The sequence below is a fragment of the Mustela nivalis genome, assembly GCF_964662115.1.
Source record: "Mustela nivalis genome assembly, chromosome: 19".
NCBI classification, from domain to species: domain Eukaryota; kingdom Metazoa; phylum Chordata; class Mammalia; order Carnivora; family Mustelidae; genus Mustela; species Mustela nivalis.
Genome location: NC_139038.1, coordinates 192839 through 219931, shown reverse-complemented (window position 1 = coordinate 219931; position 27093 = coordinate 192839). Strand labels below are relative to the sequence as shown.

At 59.1% G+C, this 27093-nt stretch overlaps 1 protein-coding gene across 3 annotated transcripts in view; it reads left to right on the top strand.

Annotated features, from left to right (window-relative positions):
- PRKAR1B (protein kinase cAMP-dependent type I regulatory subunit beta) overlaps nucleotides 1-22976 on the top strand; it is an 80320-nt gene extending 57344 nt beyond the window's left edge. For all 3 annotated transcript variants that reach the window (XM_082714061.1, XM_082714062.1, XM_082714060.1), the window contains 4 exons: nucleotides 2246-2306; nucleotides 7403-7524; nucleotides 21335-21416; nucleotides 21743-22976. In XM_082714061.1, the coding sequence (XP_082570187.1) occupies nucleotides 2246-2306; nucleotides 7403-7524; nucleotides 21335-21416; nucleotides 21743-21915 (438 nt within the window). In that variant the 3' untranslated portion in view covers nucleotides 21916-22976. The remainder of the gene's footprint in view (nucleotides 1-2245; nucleotides 2307-7402; nucleotides 7525-21334; nucleotides 21417-21742) is intronic.
- The last annotated feature ends 4117 nt before the right edge of the window (nucleotides 22977-27093 follow it).

Sequence of the window (27093 nt, the reverse complement as noted above, 5' to 3'; positions counted from 1 at the left end):
TAGGGATCCCAGGGCGTCTGAGCCAGAAGCTTCCCTGGAACATCCCTTCTCTTCCCTTTGTAGCTCCGTGTGGTGTAGAAGGATGGATGGAGCTCAGCGAGGGCACTGAGCAGGCCGGGCTCTGTGTTCCCATCGGGAGCAAGGTGGGGGTGGGGAAGCACTGCCTGTGGCCTCCCTGCCCGTCCATCCTGGGTCAGGTGTGGGGTGCCCACTCCCTGAAAAATGAAAGCCTCAGGCCACCCCATACCCATGAAGCAGGAGTCACACACCAGTCTCTTTGGCACAGAGCGTCCAAGGGGAGTCTCCTGCTGGGTGTGTGAATGCTGGGAGTCCACCCAGAGCCTGGTAGCCCCTTTCCTCTGTGTCTCAGTGGGAAGCAGACAAGGAGCTTGCTGGACCAAGGTGGGGATGACACAGCCAAGCAGCGGTGGGGAGTCTGGAGGAAGGTGGGCAGGTCAAAGTCTAGGTCAAAGATACAAAGAACATGGCACTGATGTCCCTTCTCCTGATGGGAAAACTGAAGCCCAGAGAGGATTAGACTGCACTAAAAGTTGGGGAGAGGGTGGATTATGGGTGATCTGGAGTTAGAATGGGAGTGTGTTGATCCTTCCTGTCAGCCCTCCTCCACTGTGCTCAGAAAGGACCATTACTGCTACCACCATCATCCTCACCATCGTCACCATCATCACCATCCTCACCATCATCTTCACCATACTCATTACCATCATCCCCATCATCACCACCATCATCCCCATCATCACCACCGTCATCCCCATCATCACCACCGTCATCCCCATCATCACCACCGTCATCCCCATCATCACCACCGTCATCCTCACCATCGCCATGACCATCATCACCACCATCATCCCCATCATCACCACCGTCATCCCCAATATCACCACCGTCATCCCCATCATCACTATCGTCATCCCCATCATCACCACCGTCATCCCCATCATCGCCACCGTCATCCCCATCATCGCCACCGTCATCCCCATCATCGCCACCGTCATCCGCATCATCGCCACCATCATCCTCACCATCGCCATCACCATCATCACCATCCCCATACGCATCACCACCAATCACCGCCATCACCAAGCTTTGGGGCATGTGGAGCCCAGTCTTGGTTCATTCCTTCTCCTGTGGTCCCATCTAGGTGGTCACTTGCTCCTCTGAGCCTACCTCTTTTCTCACAAGGTTGGGCAGGCCCCAGTATCTGGAAGTCCCTCTCCCCTCCGCTGCCCTGGCCTGAGCTCTTTTAAGCTGTTACCATCCTTCCTCCCACCTTTTGCCACATCAGGTGTCTAGTCTGTGGTCATTGGACTCTCCATCCTTTTCACATCGCAGGTGACCTTCCAGCTCCCGTCGATGGATACAGCTGCTGGTGGGCTGCACATCCCTGTTTTCTGAATGTGTGGTACTTACCAGTGCTCATTGGCAGGGCTGCCATGTCCAGTTGTAGAGTGTGTACACTGTGCAAATGCTCTGGGCAGCAGGGTGAGGAGTTGAAGTCCAGATTGCTCTCTCCTGCCAGGCTGGCACTGGCTTCTGGGAGGCTGGGCCTCCTCCTTGTCTGCTTGGGCCACCAGCTCACTGGGACGCATGCTTGAAGAAGAGGGTGCCTTTTTCTCCTTCACATTCAAATTCTAATTTTTGGAGTGGATTCTAATTTCTAATTAACATAAAGGCTAATGGGACCCTTCTCGCTGGATTTGTCTTATTCATCCAGTGTTTGGTTGGCTTTTCTCCCCAGGGACCAGTGTCAGGCGTGTCTGGTTCAGAGACCTCGCCGTTGCTGGCTGCGCCCTCTAGAGTGCATGACCACGTGGTTCTGTAGCCTGCCCCAGCATCTCCCCAGACATGTGTGTCCGGGGGAGGGGTGGGGTGCTGTGAGCCTGCTCAGACAGTGCTCTCTCCATCCTATCTTGGGGACACGTGCCCTCAGCCCATGGAAAGCCGAGCGCAGGACTCTGGTCGGCCAACTGCTGGTATTGTGGGCCGGTCACTGGCCCAGGCTGGATGAGGTCCCTGCAGCTGGCCGATGACAGGTGGGGGAGGAGTGCAGCTGCTTGGATGAGGGGGGAGGTGCAGGCTGGGGTCTTTGAGGGGCTTCCGAGACGTGGGATCCTCAAAGGGCTTCCTTTCAAGAGTTGAGAGTCATTTGGGGGAACTTTGGAGATGCTAGAATGATTCAGGCACGAAGAGCCACCTTCTCTGTCTTCTCATTTCTCCTAAACAGGGCAGCACACTGAGAAAGCGCAAGATGTATGAGGAATTTCTCAGCAAGGTCTCCATCCTGGGTCAGTGGCCCCGGCCCCAGTTACGATGCTCTGTGCCGTGCGGCCTCCTCCGTCTCGTCTGAGTCCTGCCTGCCGGCCCCAGCCATTTCCACGTTCCCTGCATGCCTGGCAGGTTCAGCGCCCTTGGTGATGTGCAAGTGTGGGACACGCACATGGATGCACCCACACAAGGCATGATCGCTCACACACACACAGGCACACTCACACGCTTGCACACATACACACATGCACACAGGTATGACCACACACAGGCACGCTCACAAGCTTGCACACACAGGTATGACGCACACATACATGCATGCACACAAACACACACAGGCACACTCACATGCTCGCACACATACACACACGCACACACACAGGTATGACTGAATGCAGGCATGTTCACACGCATACATAGGCACGCTCGCATGCTCGCACACATACACATATGCACACAGGTACGCTGCACACAGGCATGCTCACGCTCACACGCACACACACAGGCATGCTCATACACTCGCACACATACACACATGCACACAGGTATGACCACACAGTGCACTCACACACACACAGGCACACTCATGTGTTCACACACAAACACACATGCACACACAGATATGACTGCACACGTGCATGCTCTCACACACAGGCACGCTCACACGCTTGCACACATACATGCATACACAGGCACGCTCACACATGTACATGCACATGCACACATGCACCCAGAGCTCTGTCTAGTCCCCTAGGGCACTGTTATCCTTCCCTCAAGTGTCTGTGGTCTCCTCCCGAGCGCTCCTCTTGTCTGTCCCTCTGCCACCAGTGTCACCTCCAGCCCTTTCTCTGTGTCCGTCAGTTCTCAGCCGCAGTCCCATCTCGTGTTTTAGTAAATGTGGCCCGCTATGTTGAACTTCATCCCCCGACCTGTTCTGGTATTTTCCTCAATGTGGTTTCTCCTGCTGCATCTCTGCCCTTCCTTGTCCTGGGGTCTGATAAGCGCGATGGCTCCATTTCTGTTGATTTTCAGGAGTGTCAACAACATTTCACCGACAAGAGTGTTTAAGTGTTTTGAAGTTGCCGCAGCGTGTGTGACGGTCATGGGCTGATGCACACCAGCCCTGTCTGGGGAACTTTCAGCCACGAAGCTGATATTCCTTACCTGTGTCCAGCCTGTGACATGCAGCTGGCGACTCACACTTTGGACGAGGTGGCTCTGGTCCATGGGAGCAGCGGTGCTCGGGAAGGTGAGGGGCTGCTGAGCGCTGAGCCTCCGGGAACCGCTGGAGACCGCCGTCCAGCAGCAACCCCAGGCCAGGCTGCCGGGTAAAGATGCCGAATGAACAGTATCCTCCTTTCCCAAGAATGTGATGGACTGAGGAAGGGAAAGCAGCAAAGGGCTGACGCTCTGGGATGAGGGCACAGGATTGGGGCGGCAGTCCCCGTCCCATGACCATTCCCCTGCCTGCATGGTGTGAGCCGGTGGGGACCCCGGGCTGCCCCTCAGCCCTGGAGCAGCCCCGGCTCCCCGCTGGGCTTGGGCTCTGCCTGGTTGCTGCTGTCCAGACTACAGAGACGAGAAGAGGTCTTGCTGCTAGCTTTTCCAGCACAGGATCAGAGGGAAGGACAGGACAAAGCCCCCACTCCAGCTCGTGGCAAACGTGGACAGGGGGAGGGAAAGGCCGCGGCCACTGCAAAGACCAGCCCCAGAGCCAGAACTGCAGAGAAAAGCTCGGAACCAGCGGCAGACAGAGCAGGACCCAGTTAGGAAGAGATCGTGTCCACAGAAACAGAACACGGATGCAGGGAGCCAGCGTGGAGGGAAGAGCTGGGAGACGTGTCCCAGCCAGAGCCTCGGAGGCCGGCCACGGCCACGGGTGCAGAGCCCGTGCAGCGAGCCCCCAGCCCAGTGGCCTTGCCTTCGGGTGTTCCTCGCAAGGGTGCAAAGTCCTGGCCACACATCAGGGAGCGGAGTCCGTCTGAACATGACATCTGAGGGCCTGTGGTTTCATCCATGGTGTGGGACACGTCTCTAAGGAATAGACACGAAGATCGACTGTGCTTCAGTAATAAAAGATTTAACAAGTCAGAAGCCTTAACAAGTAGATCTGAAGCCATTATGACAAAACAGTCACAGGATTTTACTCAGGAGAGACATGGGCTGGTGGTGATGACGTATTCACGCCTGTTTTGATGAAATTTTCTCTCCAAATGAAGACAAGTGGACAAGATTGAGCGTAGAGCCGGTGATGTGCTGCGACGGTATGAGGCAGCTGCAGAGCCATGGTGGGGCAGGACCCCCATGAGTACTTGCCCCGGAACCCAGGGGCTGGGGAAGGACGCGCTGCCTAGAGACAGGGGTGGGGGGGCAGAGCACAGGTGCCCAGCCAGGCCTGAGGGGCCCATGGAGGGCCAGTGCCCCTGCCCCCGAGGCAGGTTTCAGAAGACCCCGGTTGGGGTGAGGGGCCTGCAGTGCATTCACGCCTTCATGGGCCGCATCAGGGAGCCTAGCCCAAAACCTGTAGGGAGGCCAGGTGGGCCCACTGTCAAGGCGAGCCCCCAGAGTGGCCCGTTTTCTATCCCTTTGGACCTAAAAGGTGGGCATTCTATACAGTTCAACCGGGGAACTTTTTTTTTCTATCATCTTTCTTAGAGTAATCTTTTAACAAAGAATATATCTTACATTGAAAAAAAAGAATACTCTGTTATTCTTGTTTCTTTTTCTTGTGTTGAACTCAAGCAAGATAGATAGAGAGTTTAAGAGTTAACATTGAACAAGACGACACAGCCGGCGGGTCCTATCTCTGGGAGTGTTTCTGCTTGTCTTTCTGTCCATCCTTCTGTCTGGGTCTGGGCCTGGAGACAAGGCCATGCTGCATGTTGTCGCCACGTCATTTCTGGGCGGCCCTTGGCAGTTTTCCACATTCTTTACACTTTGCTATATTTCTTGAGTTCTTTGTAGTGAATATGAGTATTTCAACCCAAAACAGGCCCGGCAGGGAGGGCACCTGCAGCGGGTTGACCTCATGTCCTCATAGAGACCCTGTGGGATGCTGAGAGAAGGTTCTGCTTCTTCTTTTCCTCTGGTGGTGAAAATGCATCCCATGGCAGGCACCGTGTCTGCTGTTTCTAACTTGAGGGCATCTGCGCCCATCACCACTCCATGGTTCCAGAACCTTCTCGTCACCCGTCCCAAGGAAGCCCTGTGCCTGTGAGTCTGTCCCTGCAGGTGCTTGGTCTGGACGTGTCCTATGAAGGCACACTGGGCTTTGTGGTTGGTGTCATACTTGACGGAACAAAAATTGGCTGCTGAATGAGCTGGTCCCCATGGTTTCATAGGGGCTGCGTGAAGGGTACTGTAGCCCCATGAGACAGCCCTGAACCCAGGACCCCGGGGCCCACGGTCCCCTTCCACCTCCTTTTCTCAGCTGCCAGATGCTCTCACGTGCTCTGCTCACCCTGTCCACAAGCTCTGTTCCCATCGATTGCCAGCAAGTCCTTCTCCGTGGCCGTCGGGTGGTGCGGCCTGATTATTCTCACCCGAAGGAGAATAATCCCTTCACCCCTCGGTCATCCTGGCTGCAGAGAATCCTCCAGAGAGACGCCTGCAGCCAGCGTTGGGAGGCCTTGCTCTGCACCGGCCTGCCCTCAGCCCGCGTCCCTCCCTCGTCAGGAAGGAGCGTGAAGGGGACGGTGATGCTTTGGGACCTAGAGGTTCTGGCGCATGGACATTGGGCTCCACCTGTGATGGTTATGGAACCTGGCAGGCTTGGGGGACACGGGAGCCTGGAGGACACCCTGGGGCTCCGTGTCTGGGGCCTGGCATGATCATGGGTCGCAGCTGCCGGCAGGACGCCAGGTGCAGAGTTGAGATCCCGCTCAGAAAGGGGGTGGTCAGAAAGGCGGCCGGTCGGCCCTGGAACCCTAAGACTCGGGACCCCAAGTGCCGTGAAAACACCCACAGGGCTTGTGCGTCCTGCGTTGCCTCAGAGACTGGGTACCCTGGAAAAGCCAGGCCAGCGTCTTCTGATCTCCGGCCGTTGGGGGACACAGCACCGCACGTCCTGACTTTCAGACCTCAGGGTGTCACCTGTTTTAGATGGAACGGAGGAAACTGCTCATGGGACAATGGGAGCGGACTCCCCCCTGGTGGCCTGACTCGCAGTTATGTGGCCCTCGGGCTGGCTGGCGTGCCAGTGTCCCGGTGAGCACAGAAACATGCGGCCAGCTTTGGGTCCCTGAGCAGCCCCGGCCGCGCAGACCTCCCCTGACTTCCCGCCTGTGCCGGCGGCTGGCGGGAGCTGGTCCTTTACAATTCGCGGTACTGGCAGACGTCTCACAGCGGAGAAATCCCGCTCCTAACCCAGTTCTAAAATAAATGCTTTGCTTTGTATTTTTAGCCACTGACCTACTTAAGTAGCATCTGATAAGTGCAGGCCAGGGAGGGTTTTTCTGCCAAAAAAGAAATAGTTAATCAGGGAATCGTTTTCTTCCAAAGGAGCGTATTGGGTTTTTTCTCTTTTTCCTTCCCGAGGGCTGGGGTGGAGGGTGACGGGGTGGGAAGGCTCAGGGAGAGGCGGAAAGGTACCTAGAATCCGCGAGCTGTAAAGAGGGGCGTGGCATTGGAATTAAGCATTTTGACCTAAAATAATGGGAGGGGGGATGTGCCCGGTGCGGCAGCATGGGTACGCCTGCAGTTGAACCGTGATGAATGGTATTTCTTCTGGACGGGTAATCGCTCCAACCGCTCTGAGATATTTTACTCTGCGTAGTAGCCCCATGCTTAGCGGCGATGGTGTTTTTGCCAGAACACAGGCAGCTTATGTCTGGAGTATTTTCCCTCTGGGTTCCCAGGCCCCACTTCCCGCACCCGCCGCCTGACTAAACCGCAAGGCGCCCGCTCCAAGACCCTGTCCCCCTGAGGACGGAGCGCTAGCCCGGTACCTCCCGCACAGCTCACGGTGAAACTCCCCGGCCCTCCCAGCAGGGATGTGGGCACCCCATCTCACTCACTGCTGTCCCAGCGGAGGCCGTCCCACGGCGCTTCCTGGGGAAGAGCGAGGGGGCAGAGCAAGGGCGCACGCCATGGTGACGGTCTCCTTGTCCTGCTCTAGAGTCCCTGGAGAAATGGGAGCGCCTGACTGTGGCAGACGCCCTGGAGCCCGTGCAGTTTGAGGACGGAGAGAAGATCGTGGTCCAGGGGGAGCCTGGGGATGACTTCTTCATCATCACGGAGGTGAGTGCCGCCGGCTCGGGGTGCAGGGGACGTGGCGTCCCCTCGCCGCTCCCACGTGCGCCCTCTGTCCCGCTCACCACCTCAGGCCCACACTGACACTCCTTCTTGCCCTCAAGTCTCTTAGAGAATGGCATTGGGTCCAAGCCCACACGTGTGGTGGCGGGTGAGGAGGCCACACAGCACTGAACACACGCGTGGGCTCGGTGTGGGGAACATGAACACATGCCGAGACCTAGAGTTCTGTGTTGTTGGGGGACACGCGTATGTTTAGGGCACGCAGAATCTTTCCACGCAGTTGCTTAAAACTCCATGCAAGTCTATAATGATCTCATTAAAAAGCTTGCTGCTTTTTTTTTTTTTTTAAATGGTTCTGGGTTCTCAGCCTGGACACACATGAGTCTCTCTGACGAGGCCCCACGACAGCTGGCTCTGGGGCTGTAATCCGTGGCACTGACAGGGGCGAGCAGCTGCTGTGGCCGCCTGTCCCTGGGGCGGGGCGGGGCTGAGACCCCCAGCGCGAGCCCCCAGCCAGCGATGCCCGGAATGAATGGGGGGCCCGCCGTGCGGTGTGGGCAGCCCTGGTGACGCAGGCCCAGAGGAATGCTGCTGTCTGTTGGGCTGGCTTCCTCCTCCCGTGGCGCTCGAGGGCGGAAGGATTTCACGTTCACGCTCATTAAAGCACATTCTTCAGCTGTGTCTTTTGCTGCCGGGACAAGGGGAGCCCTTGGCGTGGCAGTGTGGGGGCCCAGCGTGGCGGTCGGCCATCCCTGCTGGGTCTCGGACACAGAGCTCAGCGCCTGTGAGCCATGTCCTCAGGTTAGAATAAGAGAAGGCGAGTCCGCTGGGCTGCAGGTGTGGGCAGTGAGGCTTGGAGCCGAGCTTGGTGACACGCAGCCTGTAAAGCACGAGCGACATGGCTAAGTTCCCATGGACATGCAACACAGATTTGGTGTGTGTGACTCTAGTCTGGGCTCCTGCAAAACCCTTCCTAGGAGGCCATGTTTGGGTCCCTCCTCTCCATGGCTTGTCTGCCCCCTCTTGCAGGAAATTTCCAGAAGGCCGTAGAGCCTAGCAGGAGAAGAGCGGAAGGGGAGATGCGGGTGTGCAGGGACACATGAGGCCTCAGGGTGGTGCCGGGTCGTATGGCGAGCATGCTCACAAGGGCCTGGTCACCTCCCCTACCCTGTCCCAGCTCTGGGGCTGGGACAGAACCTGCTTGCAGGTGGTGGGTGGGCCCCACGTGCATGGGTGCGAGCAAAGGAAGCTGCTTCCAGCCTGAGCTCCTTGAGAGCGGGTAACCATCTCCAAAGGGATCCCCAGTGCAGAAGCACTCTCAGGGGCATGGCTCGAGGTCCTGAGGGCGGGAGGCCCACTCCTCACATTTCCTTGAAAAGGAAAAGGAAGGAAGGAGGAACGACAAAACCCTGGGCAGGATGCGGGCTGAATGTGGTCCGCCCTGACTCGGAGCCCGTCATCGGGGCGGAAGGCCCGCCAGGCTCTCGTCTTTGCTCCTAGGGGCGACATTCCCAAGACTCTGCTGCAGGGTTGGGTGGGCGGCCCTGTTTGTATCCTGTGGAGTCTTCCTGCACATCCAGGAAGGGAGCTGGGGCCTCTGAAAGGACGAGAAATCTCATCCTGCTTCCAAAGCAGCCATGGCTACCATTGGACAGAGGGGCGGGGTGGGGGGAGGGTGCCGCCCCTCGGCCCCATGCCCCAGACCATCTGACCTCTCACCTGTGGCCTCGGATGTGACACCGTGTCTGGGTCTGTGTGAGCCTGGCGTTTTGCGGTTAAGAAATGAGTCTCTCATGGAGGTGGAGAGGGTCCCTCCAGTCACCCCGTTCCCCGAGTCTGCATTATAATGTGACCGACTGCAAGGTTCTCGCTGCCCTCCTGGGCAGGTGGGGTCTGACTCATGGGAAGGCCTTGGCAATGTGCTGGATGCCTGGGACATACCAGCCCGTGTGTGGGGCACCCAGGCTGGTTGTGGGGGGCTCTCCGACCCTCGTCCTTGGGGCTGTCCTTCCTGGTGCCAGTGGCTGTGCTCGGAGATGCCTCAGGCCTCGGCTTATCAGTGGGGCCCGGAGCTCCGAGTCAGTGGCCACTTGACGGCCCCCCTTGGACATCCAGCCCACTGTGTCTCCACACAAGCAGCCCCAGCTGCCCACTGCCTGCGTCAGTGGAGACCCCTGAGGGAGGGTGCCCGGCCAGGCCCCAGGCCCAGCGGGAGGGGACAGACGGTGGCTGTAAGTCATGGAGCCCCGGAGCTGCCTGTCATCCTCAGTTGTCCCCACAATGATCCCTGTGTGGGGCCACCCTGGGCCTGCTCAGATGACTGGGGCCAAGGGGAGGGCGTGACACCAGCAGAAAAGCACAAATCCTTTCCTGCTCTAGGTTTAACTACATTAATAAGAAGCTTGTGCTCACAGGGCTGATTTGGCCTAGAGATGCATTTGTATTGGCCTGTACAGTGGGGTTTTTTGAAAAAACATTTGAATTAGTTGTCAGTATTTAAAAATCAAGATATTTCCCATAACAATCTGGATCTCTTCCCTTTAAAAGTATGGTACCCGACCACCTTGGACCCGCATCCCTATCTAGCTGAGACCAGCAGACCTGAAGGGTGGGCCCCTGGGGGTGGCAAAGGGCCCCATTAGCCTCAGTCCCCACCCGGCCCTCTAGCCTGCTCGGCAGGCCCTGCAGGCTTTGACGTTGGTGGCCTCAGTGCTGTGGTCTCTGATCTGTGGGAGTCACACACATCAGCCCCGACAATTGTCCATTGTTTGCTCTGGACTGAGGCAGCCGCCCAACCTGGTCCAAGACCACGGCGTGAAGCTCATGTGAGAGGCACCGAATGGCGAAGTGCCCTTGCAGGACGCCAGGGAAGGAAGTCGTTACCCAGTGTGTTCCTCCTGATGACGTGAGCGGGTGATTTCCGGGCCCAGGATATGTTATGTGAGTGTCTGCTCCCCGCCAGGGAGGTCTGGTCAGGGCTCAGCGATGCTTCCTGGGGGGACACAGCCAAGGCTGCACTGCCCGCCAGTGTCAGCCGTGCACCTTGCTGGCTGGGTCTTGCTCCTTGCTTCTGCGTGTCCTTCTGGGTGTCCGCTGCGTGTATAGGTGTACTTGGGTACGTGTGCGGGTGTGTTTGTGGGTATGTGTGCATGTACGTGGGTACGTGTGTGTGCGTGTGCGTACGTGTGCATGTGTGTGCATGGGTACGTGTGTGTGCGTGCATGTGCGTGGGTGCATTGCGTGGGTGCGTGGGTGTGCGTGGATACGTGTGGGTGGGCGCAGCAGAGGGTCGCAGCATGCCTCGGTCTTGTCAACGGCACAGAGAACACCGAGTGCCATTCCTTGTGTCCACACGTGTGTTTCTTCTCCCTCCACTGGCTGCAGGGCATGCTGGGGAGGTCCTTCCCGGGGTCGCGCCTGCTCTGCAGGTGTCCCTGCTGGTCATCCCCCAGCGGCGTCAGCAGCCAGCTCTGAGGGTGCTCAGGGAGCAAGCCAGGGGACGGTATGCAGCCAGGGGAGCGGTGGGGTGACGGGGGCTGCCCCGGCTCCGTCCAAGGACTGCGTCCTCCCCGTGGATGGGCGTGGGAGCTCACGCACACCAATGCAGGTGTGTGGCTCTGGAATGTAACCCGATGCTCCCAGAAATGTATTTGAAGTCGTCTCCTTGGCAACTTGGATTTTTTCCCTTTTCCTGTGATCAGCCGGGTCGGATAGGTCACATGGGACCCCGGGGTTTGCAGGCATCAGAGGCTCGCTGTGGTTTGCTCTGTGGCCAGAAGCAGACCCGTGGCCACACCTGCCAGGCACACAGGTCAGGCCCACCAGCCCTGCTCCCCGCCTCATGCCCCGTGAGCTCCCAGGGGAGTCGCAGGTGGGGCTGGAGGACGCTTGTCCCCTGGGGGTGTCACCACAGCCTTGGGAGGCTGCCTGGGTGTCCCTGGTTTAGATGCCCAGGAGTCGACCAAGAACGTTCTAGAACAAAGCAGGAGAAGGTAGTGCTGGTTGTGGGTTTGTAGAGCAAGCACTTTCGCTCTGGACGCTGTGCCCTTGGTTAGATAGTTTTGGAGACCCCGCTGGGCGTGGCTGATGTTTCCATGGGAGCAGAGACACCCCACGCCACACACATGGGACATGCAGTGAGGACGGCCTGTGTTCTTCTGGGAGACTTGGCAGGAAGCATCCAGGTGCGTGATCTTTCTGGTTTGAATTGTCCTCTTTTCCTTCTGCGAATGGCACACGTGCATGTTATAACGCACTAACTGCCAGTTTCTCGCAGTGTGACCCCCTGCCCCACGGAGATAGCAGGAAAGGGGCCTAGGTCCCCAGATGTCAGAGGTTTGCTCAACCCCACTCTAGATGTTTTTGCGGAGGTTCAGATGGGATTAACAGTGACATCAGCTGATGTTGGATGAAGGGGCAGGTCTTCCATGGTGTGGGTGGGCCTCATCTGATCAGTTGAAGGTTTTCCTTGAGAGAAAGAAGACAGAGGCCCCCCAAGAAGAAACACTCCCTGCCAGCCGCTGGCCATGCAGATTTTGAACTTGTGGTCCCCGCTGTCATGCAAGCGAATTCCGTAAGGTGAACCTCTATCCACACACACATCCCACTGGGGGTTTCTCTGCAGAGCCCCTTTCTGATGCCCCTGCTTCTTGGCTTTTCCAGAACAGTCTGGTCTTTGCATAGGTGGGTGTGTAGGGTCCTGAGGCCCAGTTCTGGGCACTGGGTGCCTGCTGACGTACTTGCTGTGAGGAATGGGGCTACAGACCCAGGCTGGGGCTTTGGCGGACTGGCTGGCTTGGTGCTGCCCATCCTAGTTTCATCAGAGCAACAAGGGGCACCAGGCCCCTTGTCTCCTCACGCCATTACCTGGCTGAGTGTCTGCTCTGTTTGGCAGAAGGTCCTTGAGTTTGCTTCCTTGTATGTGTCCTCCCCGCGGTGCGGATCCCCCAGGTGTGGCTGAGCCTGGCAGAGACCCCCCTGTCCTGCACAGGTGTGGACAGTGGCCCCCACAGACACTTAGTCATGAACACCTGCCGGCGGGTGGGAGCCCAGTGTGGAAGGCTGAGTGGGGCTTCAGGATCCCCGGGCTCAGCTGAGCCCGGGGTGGGGTGTTGTCTCTGCGGGGCAGGCCCCCCTGGGAGAGGCGGTCTTCCTGTCTCGAGGCCCTGCAAATACTGGCTGTGTCTGAATCTCCTCGACACTGGATCCCCAGAGCTCTAGGGAAACGTTCCAGCAGTTGAGTGAGACCCTTGCCCTAAAAACCTGGCAATGGACACAGAGCAGGGACTGGGCCTTCCCAGGACGGGGACCTGCAGCAGCCCGTGGGGTGAGGCCGACCGGGACCTCTGCAAGGAGGGAGCGTCAGGCAGAGAGAGAACAGAGTGTCTGTGCCAAGACCTTCCTCCTGGTTTCCGTGCTCCAGGAAAATGGACAAGGATGTGGATGGGGCTCGGCGCTGGGCCACGTGGCCCCACTTTGCATGCCCACGAGGACCCCGCCAAGACCGGGGCTGGGTCATGGGGTTGGGGGGGATGATGAGGGCAGCTGGTTCCCATAAAATTCCAACAGAGAGCTTCATGCTCCGTCCTGTACCAGCTGGCCACCGGGGAGGCGTTACCATGGAAACTCCAGATTTGGCTTATCTGCCCTCTTAGCAAATTAATTTTGTGAATGTCCACTGTGCTGAAGTGATGGGACTACCATTGCTCCCCAAGCTGCCTTCTGGCCAGTGCCTCGCCCTGCTTACCGCTCAGACATGTGGACCCCTCTGGTGGGCATGCAGATTCACCAGGATCTTGGGGAGCAGGAAAGGGGGTCGCCCCACGCCCTGCTGGGTGTGTTCTTCTTTGCTTGGGGTTGTCTGTGACTCGGCCGTGCTGTGCCCTCACTGTGCGCTGGCTGGGGAGTGGGTGGCAGCTGCTACCAGCTAGGTATTTATTTGGGGAGGAGCGAAATCGCCCCATGGACTTGGCACAGACTTGCCTTGGGTCCCAGGCCAAAGCAGGGTCCCTGGAAGTGGCACAGTAACCCGCGGTGGTAGGAGGCCTGGTGGTAGCAGGGACACCCCCACCGACTGGGATGGTGAGGTGTGCAGGTTGGGGCTGGGGGCTGGAGGTCCAGACGGAGGTGGACGAAGGGTGTGTGTCCAGGCCGAGGCTGCAGGTCATTGGTGAAGGATGGTCGACTGGCCCAGACGTCTCTAGCACAAAGGTCACAGCTTTCCTTCCGGGCCAAACTAGAGGAAGCCTGTTTCCAGAGCTCCTGGGGCCTGGGTGGGCGCCCTCTCTTAGCGCCCAGGCTTGGTGGGGGTGGCCTGAGGTCACAGGTGTTTGCTGGCCTGCTAGCCCCAGTCCCCGGAAGGAGAGACAACAGAGTTTTCAGAGTTCTTACTCCCTGACTTGTAAGACTTCATTTTTTAGGGCAGTTTGAGGTTCACAGCAGAATTGAGTGGAAGGAGCTGAGATTTCCCGTATTCCCTGCTCCCCCAAAAGGCTGCCCCATCATCCGTGTCCCCCAGATGGGGTATCTTTCACAATCAGTCCCATGCGGACGTGTTGTCGTCACCCAGAGACCACAGTTGGCACCAGGGTCCCTCTGGGTGGGTGTGCATTTTGTGGGTCTGGACAGTGATGACCGGTGTCACTCCAGGGTGTCCCCCAGTGTTCATGGCCCTGAAAGTCCCCCGGCACCGTCTGTCCCTCTGCCCCGAAGCCCCGGCGGCAGGCCTTCCCCTCCTGTGTACACAGCTCAGCTTCCCCAGAGTGCCTGGCCCTTAAGGTCCCACGGTGTGACATTTGGGTCGGTCTCTGTAATCAGTGTGCAGATTCGTGGCCCGTGGTCTGCACGGAGCATGGGAGCTGCTCACCTGCTCGGGGTCATCTTGCTGGTTGTGATGAAGTGTGTAGACATCCCTGCGTGAATTTTCTATGGACCTAAGTCTTCATCTGGGCCCTTCGGGTAAATGCCAGGGAGCATGATGGCTGCATCTGACAGGCCCATGCCGACACCCACTCCACACCTGGATGTCCCTCTAGGGTGACTGACTGCCTGGGCCACTCTGACCCCAGAAGGGGCTCCATCCAGGGAGGCTCTGATGGCCCCTGAGAGGGTTTCAGGAGCCTGAGGGGCTCCTGCGCTCTGACGTGTCTCCACCTGGTTGCCCAATGGCCTCCTGACCGGGCACAGCCACACATCCTGTTGACCCATCAGGTAGGACCTGGGCAGGCCAGGCTCTCTGGGCTCCAGAATGACCTTGGCACATGGGCTGGAGGGTGGACTCAGTGCACGTTCCTGTGACCCGGGGCCTTGGTGCTGGCTGTCCCCGGATTGTTTGTGGATGAAGACTCTAGGCTGTACAAGTCACCTTGCTGGTGGCCGAGGCTGGACCTCAGATGAGAGCCTTTTCTAAGAAAACCCCAAAATTGAAAAATCGTGTGATGACAGTGTCATTTGCTGGAATAAGGCCAGTGACACGGAAGAGTCTTTAGGAAGGCGTAATTTCCCCGCCTCTGCCCACAGCTGCTTGTGGGCGTTCCTGACAAGCGCCTGCCCCTTGACGGGTTCCTCCTGGGTTTGCTGTTGGCATACAAAATGCGAGGAGTCTGGGGAGTGTTTCCCCAGATAGAGAGCGCCCCCCCCAACAAAGGCCGGAGACATCCCGGGGCCTGTGATTCCAGATCTTGTCTGTTGCCCATGCAGGTGCCAACAGGCCTGTAGGTGCTCCCAGAGGGGGCCGCGGGCCATGTGCATGCTGGCCACAGGATCCTGCATGGTCCCGCTGGGTCCCTGGCCCCGCAAGAGGAGGGCCGAGAAGCATGCACACCACTGCCACGAAGACCGTTAAAACCTTACAGATGTGCCGTTCGGGACGAGTTAGGTTTGGGGGTGTCAAGTCCCCCACCTTGGAGCCAGGGTCCCCCAGGGACTCAGGGCTTGCAGGCCCCACCTCCAGAAGTTGGGATGCCAGGAGTGGGCCAAAAGATGAGTGTCCCCAGTGTGTCCCTCTGGAGGGACGGCCGAGTACTTGTCTGCAGCGTGGGCAGCTTAGTAATAAGCACGAGGCCCCCTGCCCGTGAGCCGCTTGAGACAGCGCATGGATGTGGACGGGGGGCCATGTGGGGTGCCCAGAGCATGACCCCAACATGCAGGAACAGGAGAGCCCAAGTCTAGGCACAGGGCCAGTGGGAATTCCCAGGGCCGGGCCCTCCTTGAAATGATCTCCATTTCTCTGAATTGTGGTAAAACGCACACAGTATATGACTTGCCATCGTGGCTACTTCTCAGCGTCCAGTTCAGGGTCACCGTTCCCTCCCCCATCCAGCTCCAGAACATTCCATCCCCCCACGGAGACCCTGTCCCTATGATGCACGGACCTCCACCCACTCCCCCAGCCCCACCGTCTGTTTTCTGACGACTCTGGGTCCTCGTGTGTGGGGGAGGGTCTCCATGAGTGTCCTTTTGTGTCTGGCTAGTGTCCTTGGGGCTCGTCCCTGTGGGGGCAGGGGTTGTTCCTTCCTTTAGAAGGCAGGCTGACATTCTCTCATGGACCACAGGAGTCTGTCCAACCAGCTCTGTGCTCCGTCTGCTCCCGGTGCTGGTCCTGACAGAGTCTGCCATTGCTTCCTGAGCTCACTCTGTGTCCCAATGATCCTGCGAGTCCTTGAGGTAGTGACTGTTACCCTCTCAGTGCAGAGAACACCAGGAGCCTCCCAGTGATGCTCACACCCATGCTTCCATGGATCCTGGCCAGGGCCTGGGGGGAAACTGAGGCCAGGAGAAGCAGGGACTAAGCTCACAGCTCCCCAGACAGCCAGGGTAGAAGTCATGGCTTCTTGGTGCCAGGACTGGCCCAGGCCTGCCCTGTGACTCCAGGCCCCAAAAACCCACCACCTGTAGCCTCATCGTCCTTCTGGTCCCACTAGAACTTCCCACGGGGAGCAGTGGTCAAGCAGGAGAGAAACCTTTTAATTCACCTTCTCTCTCAGCTGCTCTGGCTGGGGCCACGCTCGGACCTTCCTGACCTGTCCTACATGTGTTAGCCTCTTTCACAGGAGGAGGTGCTGTGCGTGCCCTTGGGCTGGGCTGGGGGGCCTTGGGCCCGGGTCTGCAGGCTGAGGCAGCCGTGTCCTGGGAGCACAGGGGGTGGCTGCCAGCCCAGTTGTGCCCACTGTCACCCTACCCTCCTTTGGGTCTAAGGGTTGAGTCACTGGAAGCCATAGGCTCCCCCAAGCCCAACCTCACCCAGGCCACCCAGAGGTCTCACTGGGACACCACTGAGTTGGCAAGCTCCTGCTTATTTCCAGCTTTGGCCTGCAGAAGCCGTGGGTGGTTGTGTGGCAGGGAAGAACTGGGCATGGGGAGCAGAGCCTGGAGGGATGGAGCCGTGCTGTGTGACCCACACACCCCTGTCCTTCCGCTCAAGGACACGTGTGGTGGGGCCACCTGCTTGTCTCCCAGACATCGCCCCTGCCCACCGGAGCGTGGGTCGCCAGACACTTTCCTGAGCTTGTCACGGGTGCTGCCTGGCTTCAGAGGGGATGCGACCATTCCCAGTTTGGAGAAGGAACCCTCCCTACGCAGGGCCTGTGGTGCCCCCCACTCTGGCGTTCCCCACCCGCTTCTTGGAGCCCCGGCCCTGGGGCCCACGTACCTGTGCCATCCTCCCTTGGCCTGGCCCCGGCCTCACGGAGAATCCACTGGACACCAGTAGGAGTGCAGGCCAGTGTGCGCCCCACGTGGTTAGCCGCGTGCGTGTGATGCCATCTGCCGAGTGTTTTGGCCACACTGCCGAGAGGCGGACTTGTGCTTGGGCAGTGATAAGGGTCCAGCTCCCCAGAATGGATAGAAGACACCCTCGCTGGGTCCGACACCGGGACACGCTAACGTCTGCCGGGACGATTACTCCGTTAGAAACCCAACATTGCCCACACGGCCAATGCAGGAGGAGCCTCAGAGCTGGTGCTCAGTCACTCAGGGGTACATGTGGGGTCTGAAGGACGCCGTCCTTCCTGAGCCTGGACTGGGGGCCGTCGAGGGCCAGCAGGCATTGGGGCGTCTGCCCCCAGCCCCCAGCTCCCACTAGACTTGGCCACATCTAGCATCCCACCAGGCTGGGGCTCCAAGAGGCGGAGGGGGAGGTGGATAGGGGCGCGGGAAGGCACACCAGGGAGAACGAATAAAGGGGGTGTAGCAACGACGCCTGCTGCACACACAGCACGGGTCCGGAGCCCGGGTGTGTCCCTGAGGGCCCGTCCCCCTGCAGGACCGGTCAGGGGGCCTCTTGGCCCAAAGCCTCGGGCTTCCTGCCGGACCCTCACAGTCACTGCCACCGCCTCTGCTGGGTCTATCTCATAGAAGTCGTCCCTGCCTGCCTGTTGTAGGAAACCAAAGCAGGAGGGTTTTGGTTAGGGTTTTGCTTTCATAGGAGACGTTTAAAACTCAAACAGATGGGGCTCCTGGGTGGCTCAGTGGGTTAAAGCCTCTGCCTTCAGCTCAGGTCATGATCCCAGGGTTCTGGGATTGAGCCGCACATCAGGCTCTCTGCTCCGCGGGGAGCCTGCTTCCTCCTCTCTCTCTCTGCCTGCCTCTCTGCCTACTTGTGATCTCTCTCTGTCAAATAAATAAATAAAATCTTAAAAAAAAAACAACAACCCAACCTCAAACAGATGCTGAAGGAAACGGTCCGTTTACGGTCCCCGCCCCTGGACGCCGGTGCTCTCTTTGGTCCTGCGTCCTCCCAGGCCGCGTTCCGTGTGACCTGGTTTATTTTCAGACCAGGGTTAGAATCACTGAGTGAGAAGTTTGGGGAATATGATCTGGAGTTTTGGCAAGCACGTTTTTCCAGCCCAGAACGTTCCAGCTCACAGTCCCACGAGGGTGTCTCTGCTGCCCTCACAGCGGGCTGGGAAGCACAGCTCGGACTGGAGGGTTATTTCCAGGACCCGGGGCGTGTGGTGCCGTGGGAACGGCTCTCTGCTGGGTGGAGGTCTGCACCCTTCAGGGTCAACCTGTGCTGGGCAGACAGTGGTCCTCAACAGTCCTGCCAGGGCGCTGGGGGATGGTGTTGGGCTCGGGGAGTCGGTGCTGCTGGGTCGGGGCCCCAGAACAGATTGGCATCTTCTGTTGAGCATGTGTCCTGGGCCAGGAAGCTGTTCCACGTGGCCCTCCCACGTGGCCCTCCCACGTGGCTGGCGACTGGTGTCACAGCCACGCAAACAGAGTCTGTCTGTGAGAACAGGGTCACGTGGTCACGATCCCCATGAAGGAGGCCTGGGGCTTCGGCTCACAACCGACAGGGCTATTCCCTACCCTGTGTTTGCCGAGGGCTCTCCCTGTGGGCACTTTCTTTTCGCGAAGCCTCGTGGCCATCTGGCTGAGACAGGGACACCTGCGTGCAGGAGCACACACGTCCTCCGAGGGCCCGTAGATAGGGTGCGTGTGCTCCCCCGTGTTGGAGGTCACAGCCTGCCTCGTCTTTGTGCACCACCAGAAAGGACGTAGGACCCAGAAAGGACGTACGGGTCCTACGGGGTTGGTGGGCTCAGGTGAATGTCCATGTGGTGGACCTGAGCTGCCCCCCCACCGAGCCCATCCTTGCTCCTTCTGTGAACCCAGCCAGGATCCCCAACCCCTCCCCATTGGTGCCCACCATTTCTTCAGCAGCTCCGTGAGGGTCTGACCTCGTTGGGTCAATGCAGCATGAGGAGAGGTTGCTAGAAGCTTCTAGAAGGTTTCCTGCTGATAGGAGAGCTGTAGGAGGAAGAAGTGGGTTCTCTGCCTGCTGATGGCAGGGGAAGACATTGGGTGACTCCCACAACAGTGGCAGCGGCTGTGCCACCAGGAGGGACCGAGGTCACCAGAGCAGGAGGTGGGAATAAGCCCAGGTCCCTGGCCCACGTTTGGGCGGCTGAATCAGCCAGCTCCCAGGCCTTGCCACGTCTTGTGGTTCTGAGGCCTGACAGTAGCCCCCAGCCCCTCTGCTTGGGTTTGCTTGGGGGCTTCAAAGCCTCTGAAGGAAGCTGTAGGCCTGGAGTGTCCCTGAGTAATGCTGCAAACCAGAAGCCTCCAGGTCCATGCCTGCAGTTTTGGAAGAAGGAAATGATCCGATTGTAAAGTGGAAAGTTGTCTAAAACGGGAATGAAAGGCATGTAGATTACGTGCATCACAAGTTAAAGGGCGTCAGTGTGAAAAAGAATTAGGTCGGCACAGTGGGGTATCGAGACAAATAATGCCTGTTCTGGTGGCCCCAGGCACAGCAACCACATGTGGGGTTCAGGTGACCTGCCCCACGTCCCACTGCAGGAGGACCAAGGCTGGTGACATCAGAGCCACATGTCACCCTCAGCCGTCACCCCCGTCACCCAGGGTCCCAGGACTTCATTCCTTCCCAGGGCTCGGGGAGGGAGCCCATGTTCTCCAGGCCCCCCGCCAGCCACAGCTCCTGGGGGTGGCGGCGTCGCCCGGCTGTTCAGACGTCTGGCGCCATCCATCAACTAGCTTCATAAACACCCTAGACACGCAGGAGCTGAGTGGTCCCGGCATGGGGAATCCAGCCGGAGGGGTTGCCGATAGGTGCTTGGAGATTCTAGGCTTGGCTGCACTGGCAGGGTCTTTTGACTGCCGCGTTTCCCTCCAGACCGTAGAGAGGCAGGAGTTACTCATTAACCCATACACAGTGAGGCCAGAGATGGTGAGCCGGAGAACTGAGCCTACCTTGGAGAAAGATCACGTTTGTTCGTGCGGCAAGGGCACTGGGGAGCTGGGCTGCAGAGCTGTGGGCACACCGTAGTGGCAGAGGGTAGTGGGGGGCGCAGGGGCCCGCGTCCTCCTGGGCCAGTCCCCTTGGCCACCCTGAAGAAGCAGGTGACCCCTCCCGGTGAGGAGGCTGCAGGAGGGACACTACGTGTTGGTTGACATCCCTTTGCAGGGTCGGTGTTGAGCTTTGTCTGGGTGCTCTGGGCCGTTTTTTAAAGCTTCCCTTTCAGTCTCCACAGTGGGGCCAGCCTGCTGGCAGGTGTACAACAAGGCAGCGTGGATGAGGCTGGTGTTCAGTTCCCCTAAACAGGGCCCAGCCCGAGGGCTTGGCAGGCGAGGGGGTCCTGGGGTCAGAGCCGCCCAGCGCTAGAGCTTCCACACGTCCCTGCCCCGGTGTGAGGCTGCCAGCCCACCGAGCGGGAGACTTCGACTGCCTCGTGCTGGCCATCCAGGCCTGCATTAGTTATTGAGCTGGCAGTGTCTGCAGACACTCCTGTTTAGGGGTCAGGAGGGAGCCACGCTGCTCAGAGCGGGACCCAAGGCCACGCCCATCCTGCAGGAGTGCCACATCCTTGAGAGCTAGCCCAAGGTCAGCTCCAAGATCCTCCCCACTGCATGGCCTTTGGCAGCCTCATGCCCTTGGCCAGACCCCAGCATGGTTCCAACCCCACACCCTTCTGTTTCCAAGGAGGAGAACCCTGAATTCACCTTAGAAGGGGGAGCACATAGATAGAAGCTGGCAGGAGGGAGATTTGGTCATGTCCCCTTGCTGGGTGACCTCTCACCTGTGGGCCCTGCTTGTGACTTCCTCACCTCTGACTTCTTTACATGTGACCCCCCCCAGCTGGGTGTGACCCCAACTTTGGTGGCTGTGACCCCCTACCTGTGCACCCCCCCGCTGTGTGTGACACCCCAACCTATGACCTCCTGCTGGGTGTGATCACCACCGCCTCCCCCGCTGGGTGACTTCAGGCCATCCTCCCCGCCCCCGCCCATGCCCACTCCAACCACTGATCCTCACGTATCCCCTTGGCGTCTGCAGGGCACGGCCTCCGTCCTCCAGCGCCGGTCCCCCAACGAGGAGTACGTGGAGGTGGGGCGCCTGGGGCCTTCCGACTACTTCGGTGAGTCTGGAGTCCCCGCACTCACAGAGTGTGAGTCTCATGGTGGTGGTGGGGGTCCCTGGAAGGGTGCTGAGGTGGAGAGCCATGGGGGGTATGCAGGGAGCAGGCTGGGGTGCCCTCGATGGATGTGTCCTGGACGCAGCTGCCCCTGGGAGGGCATGACCTTGAACCCCTAGCCTCCCAAGCCCCTGCGGGGTCGGGGACGCGGCAGATGGATGGGAAACTGCGTGTCGGTGCTCCCGGGAGGAGCTTGCTGGAATCCAGTGGACCTGAGCAGTGCGGGCAGCCCTGGGGGCCGGGCCCCTGACCACCCTCTCGCTCCCCAGGGGAGATTGCGCTGCTGCTGAACCGGCCCCGGGCGGCCACCGTGGTGGCCCGAGGGCCCCTCAAGTGTGTCAAGTTGGACCGGCCCCGCTTTGAGCGCGTGCTGGGCCCCTGCTCCGAGATCCTCAAGAGGAACATCCAGCGCTACAACAGCTTCATCTCCCTCACCGTCTGAGCCCTGCAGCCCCGCTGCCCAGCTTCTGTGTGCTGGCAAGCTCGTCTGTGTCCACGGGCCGCAGAGGGGGGTGGGCACCCTGGCCACGTGGGGCCACCCCTCCCTCCAGGCTTTTGTTTGGAAAAAAACAGTCACCCTGTGCACTTCCAAAAAAGGTCCCCAGAGACCCCTGGGCTGAGGAGATGCCAGCGGCCCCTCCCCACGTCCCTCCCTGTGTGTCTTCTCTGACCAGCCTGTCCCCGGGTGGCCAAAGAGCCCAATGAGAGTCCAGGCTGGCTTGGGTGGGCTGAAGGTCATGTGATCAGGGCTCCAGTCCTGAGGGTGGTACGGTGACCTTTGGGGGGTGTCTTGGAGGGACCCCCAGCTTCCGGGGAAGTCAGTGTGAGGGACAGAAGGCCCCAGGCATGAGAGCCTCTGGTGACCCAGGCTCACAGGAACCCTTAGAGGAGGACATGGTCGAGTGGCGCGTGCCCTCATCTCCCCTGGGCGGTGCCCCTGGGGAGGCCTGGCACGTGAGGAGCTGGAGACGCCCCACCATTTGAGGAGCACTGCTCTCCCGGGGACAGGGGGTCAGGATGATGTCTGCTCTGCAGCTTGTTTGTAAGACAGCTTCTTGGCGACCTTCCGAGAGAGGGGAGAGGTCTTATAGACACGTGCTAGATAACGTGAGAGCCAGGGGCCCCTTCTGAGATGCCCGGCAATGCCCCACTGGACTCTGCCCTTGCCCAGGAGACATGTGCAAACGAAGCTTCACCCTCCTATAACAGGAAGAGGAGCAAACAGCCCCAGGCCCCACAGTCCCAAGGCCAGATCCATTCAGCTCCCCCCAGATGTGTTTTCTGTCCAGGTACCCTGTGAGTGAGAGAGGCCTGGGGGCAGTGCAGAGCCTCCCGGAGCCAAGAACCACATGGCGCAGTTCCCCTGGTTTTGCTCTCCTGTGCACGTCCGGGGGCCCCCGCCAGCCCTGCCCCTGCCCGCGGAGTTTCTGTGACGTGTGAGCCCACCCAACTCGTCGCGATGTTCTGAATGCTGCATGTCATATTAAATGTGCAATGAACTCTTCCCTCCCGACTCGATCTCTTGGTCTGAAATCCTTTACAGAGGAGCGTTTTCTTTTTGTTTTTCTATTGTGGTAAAATACACGTGACCTAAAACTGACCACTTTAACCATTTCTCAGCGTCCAGTTCAGGGGCACTGTCTCCCCAGTCCAACTCCAGAATGTTCCATTCCCACACATGGAGACCTGTCCCCATGACACACGGATCCCTGCCCGCTCCCCCAGCCCCGGCCCCACTGTCTGTTCTCTGTGTCTGTGAGTCTGACGACTCCTGGTCCTCGTGTGCATGGGTTCCCCATGCGTGCCTTTCTGTGTCTGGCTGGTGTCCTCAGGGCTCGACCCCATGGGGCAGGGGGGTCCGGTTCCTTTTAACGGCTGATTGACACCCACTGTGTGGACCACGTCGTATTTATCCATCCACCTGTATGAGAATGGGGCTGTCTCTTCTGTCAGTGTGGGTGTCTCTGCCCTCCATCCTGTTATCAAGAACTCACTATGGTGCCTTGGGTGTAGGGCACTGTGGGCAAGGGCACAGGCCCCTTGCCCACCTGAGGTGCTTTGGAGGGCCGGAGTTTCTAAGTCAGGAATCGGGGGTGATGACGGGGAGCCCCCCTGACTCAGTCCTCGCATCCAGACTTTGGAAGCCGCAGTTCTGGGCAGAGCCTAACCCCATGCTGCTAGCTTCCCCCAGCCTCTCCCAGGCCAGCAGGCAGGCTTCAACCCTGGAGTCAAACAGGGACTCACACGCAGCCCCACCGTTTGGGACTGCCGGCCTTGCTGTGGGGCTGGGAAGGGCCCATAGGAGCCGGACGGCCACCAGCCAAGTGCCTTTTCTCATGGCTGGACGGGGGCCAGGCTCCTTGGGAAAGCCACTGCCAAGCCAGGAGCAGGGATGCCAGCCCCCATGCAGGTCATTCTGCCCTGGTCTGGCCATGTAGGAACTCCAGAATGAGGAATGACCTAAAGAAAATCACTGCTGCTGGGCTGGGCAGCAGCTAGTGGGTCCAGGATGGGGAGAACCCTGCGTGCACCCTCCCCGAAGTTATCCCTAGGCTAGGAGAAGGATCTCCACTCACAGAGGACATGGGCGAGGGGTGTGGCTCTCAGCTCTGAGCCATGAGGCTGGGGGAAGTTGTAGTGGGACCCAGTCCACCCGAGTTCTGGCCAGAGGTGAGGTTCTGAGGGGCGTACTCAGGAGGGCTCACCAGGCAGTGGTCCATCACGCTAAACCACATGGTCTTTCCTGGGAGGCTCTCCTGGACCCCCATGCTGAGCCGGCTGGCCTGCTCTTCTATCCCACCACCCCCAGGAGCTTCCTGAAGGACCACAAGTGCTGGCCACCTGAGGTTTCTAGGCTCTGCCCATGAACTCGGGGCCATGGGGCCACCTGGCCTCCAGCTGTCCAGGTCGTGTGGTCCCAGATGCTTAAAACGGGCAGCCACAGGACCTCACAGCAGGGGCAGGGGCCTGGGACTGGCAGTGGTCTTCAAACCGTTTCTCTGTTCTGTCTTAGGAATTCAACACATATTCTGCTCAAATTTCTTGCCAAAGTATCTATTTGAACAATAAAATACCTTCACACTTCAAAGCACGGCATGATAACAATGTAACGGGAGCCCAGTATGTCATTTTGAGTGTTCTGGTGCCACTACAAAAACAGGAGCAAAAGCAAGTGAGATTCAGGTTTTTGAGTTAAAATAGACATAACATAGAGTCTAGCGTTTTAACCATTTTTAAACATACAGTCCCGTGGCATTCAGCGCATTCATAACCATCACCGCTGTCTTGTCTCCAGAACATTCCATCCCCCCTCAATGTCCCCGTGACACACTAACCCCCACCTGCTCCCCCAGCCCTGCCGTCGGCTTTCTGTCTCTATAAAAAAGTTCATTTTAATGAAGATTTTATTTAGAGGCAGCTGGGTGGCTCAGTCGATTAAGCATCTAGCTCTCGATCTCAATTCGGGTCTTGATCTCAGGGCCGTGGGTTCAAGCCCCGCACTGGGCTCCTTGCTGGGCTTGCCGCCTACTTAAAAATAGTAATAACACTAATATATCTTATTTAATTCAGTGCTCTGAAAACATTGTCATTTGTGCTTCAAACATCTTAACAGTATAGAAAACAGTGGACAAGAGACACCGTGTTCCGGGAATCACATCTTCGGTGTTGGCACCTATATCGCGAAGCCCTTCTCCCAGGCACGTTCCTGCATCCCACAACAGCCGCACGCCGCTGGTGGCTGCCCCTCGGGACAGCGCAGGCGCAGACCTGGAGGGCACCCTTCCCGGGCCTCCGGATCCTGTGTGAGTGCGGGTTCCCCAGGAGCCGGTGAAAACAAAGTCAGTGAGGAAATACCCCGTCTCTGTGAGGCCACCATCTGCAGCCCTGGACACATACTGTCATTGTCAGCGGCTTCCTCCTTCGCTTTTGTGAAAGTTACACGTGGACCTGGGAGGGACGTACGTGTGAATTACGGCCTTCTAAGTCCATTAGAGATCTTCAGCATCCTATGGCTCAGTGTGGAAGGTCCTGGTTTGAAGCTAGAGCATCCCGGAGGGCAGGGGGCCCAGGCGCCCGACCCCAGTGGGACCCTGGCGTGTTGGGCTGGGCTTGGGAGGGATAGCGAGAAAGACTGGGGGAAACTCCAGGCACAGTGGAGATGGGTCTTGAGGGACCCACTTAAAGGAGGCAGAACTGGGATTGGGGCCTGAAGCCTCTCTGTTACCTCTTGCCACGTAACAATTTCCCCAAATTTGGCAGCTCCAGTCATCACGTGTCTGCTGTGTGGCCATCTCCACGTGCTGGGCAGGACCTGAAGCAGCTTAGCTGGGAGGTTCTGGCCTGGGTCCCTCAAGAGGTAGAGGCCAGGGGGCTGGGTCTGCGCTCCCTGGGGCTGCCTCCCAGGACGGTCCCTGCTGTGGACAGAAGGCTCAGTTCTGATGTGGGACGGCTCCCAGGGCCACATGGGCTTCCCCATGACTCAGTGATGTGACGTCTGGCTTCCCCCAGTGAGTGGCCTGAGAGAGCAAAGAAGCAGACCTCGTCCTGGAGGTCACTTTGAACCATGCTGTCATTAGTAATGGTCACACTTGCAGAGAAGGGTGTCACGGAAACTTTGGGCAGCCCCGAGGGCAGGGCTCTCACTGCAGGGTTGTGCTGGCTACTGCCATGGATGTTGGTGGCCAGAGAGCCCTGTGTGAAGTGGAGCCCTGAGCCGTACTGGAGGCCCCGGGCACCTCCAACATTGTGGCATGGGGGGTGTCCAGACAACCACAGGCAGAGAGGTCACATTGCACTCTGAGGTCTCATTTTCCAGATGAGAAGCTGGAGGCTGGAGGAGGTGATTGCTGCCCACCAGCTTTCCCTCGCCCCTATGTGCAAGGCTGAGCCCGGCCATGGCAACAGGCATCCTTCCATTGTCTTCAGAGCCCGGTTCCCAGCGTGGGCGTGGTGGCACCGGGGGACCCAGAAGGAAGGCAGATGCTTTGAGTCCCCAGGCCTGGCAGTTTGTTACAGCAGCTGAAGGATGCTCATACAGACGCTGAGCCGGGATTGGGGCCGAGCTCCGGGCCCATCTGGGAGGCTGAGGTAGACCACCAGCTGTGCCACTTTGAACGTAGTCCCCCTCTCAGGAAGCCCTGGGCCGGGCAGGGTGGGGCCCCCTGACTTGGAGGGTGGGCTCTAATCCCTGCTGCCCACTGCGGGGGTCGTGGGCCAGAGCAGCATCTTCCCCAGCTGGGCCCTGGGCCTGTTCCCTCTGGCGCCTGGCGGGCATAGACCGGGTCTTGTAGGGCTTGTGAAAGCACACTTTTGTGTGCCTGAGACAACAAGCCAGGCGATTGTTCCTGACCCATCACGGCCCCCAGGGCGGTGCCAGGGGCGCGGTACAGAATAGCTGCCGGGATGGGGTCTGCGGCGGGTGGGGGTGGGGGGGCAGGCGCTGGGGACTGTGGCCACGTAGACTGACCCACGCACTCCCCCTTGGTCCCCAGCTGCCGTGGCCAGGACTGCCTCCGTCCCCAGGGGCCCCGTGTCTCCTGGCTGCTCAGGGGGCTGACGCGGACACCACAGTCCTGAGGGGCTTCCGGAGGGGCCAGGGCGTGGCTGGGGCAGGCCCGTG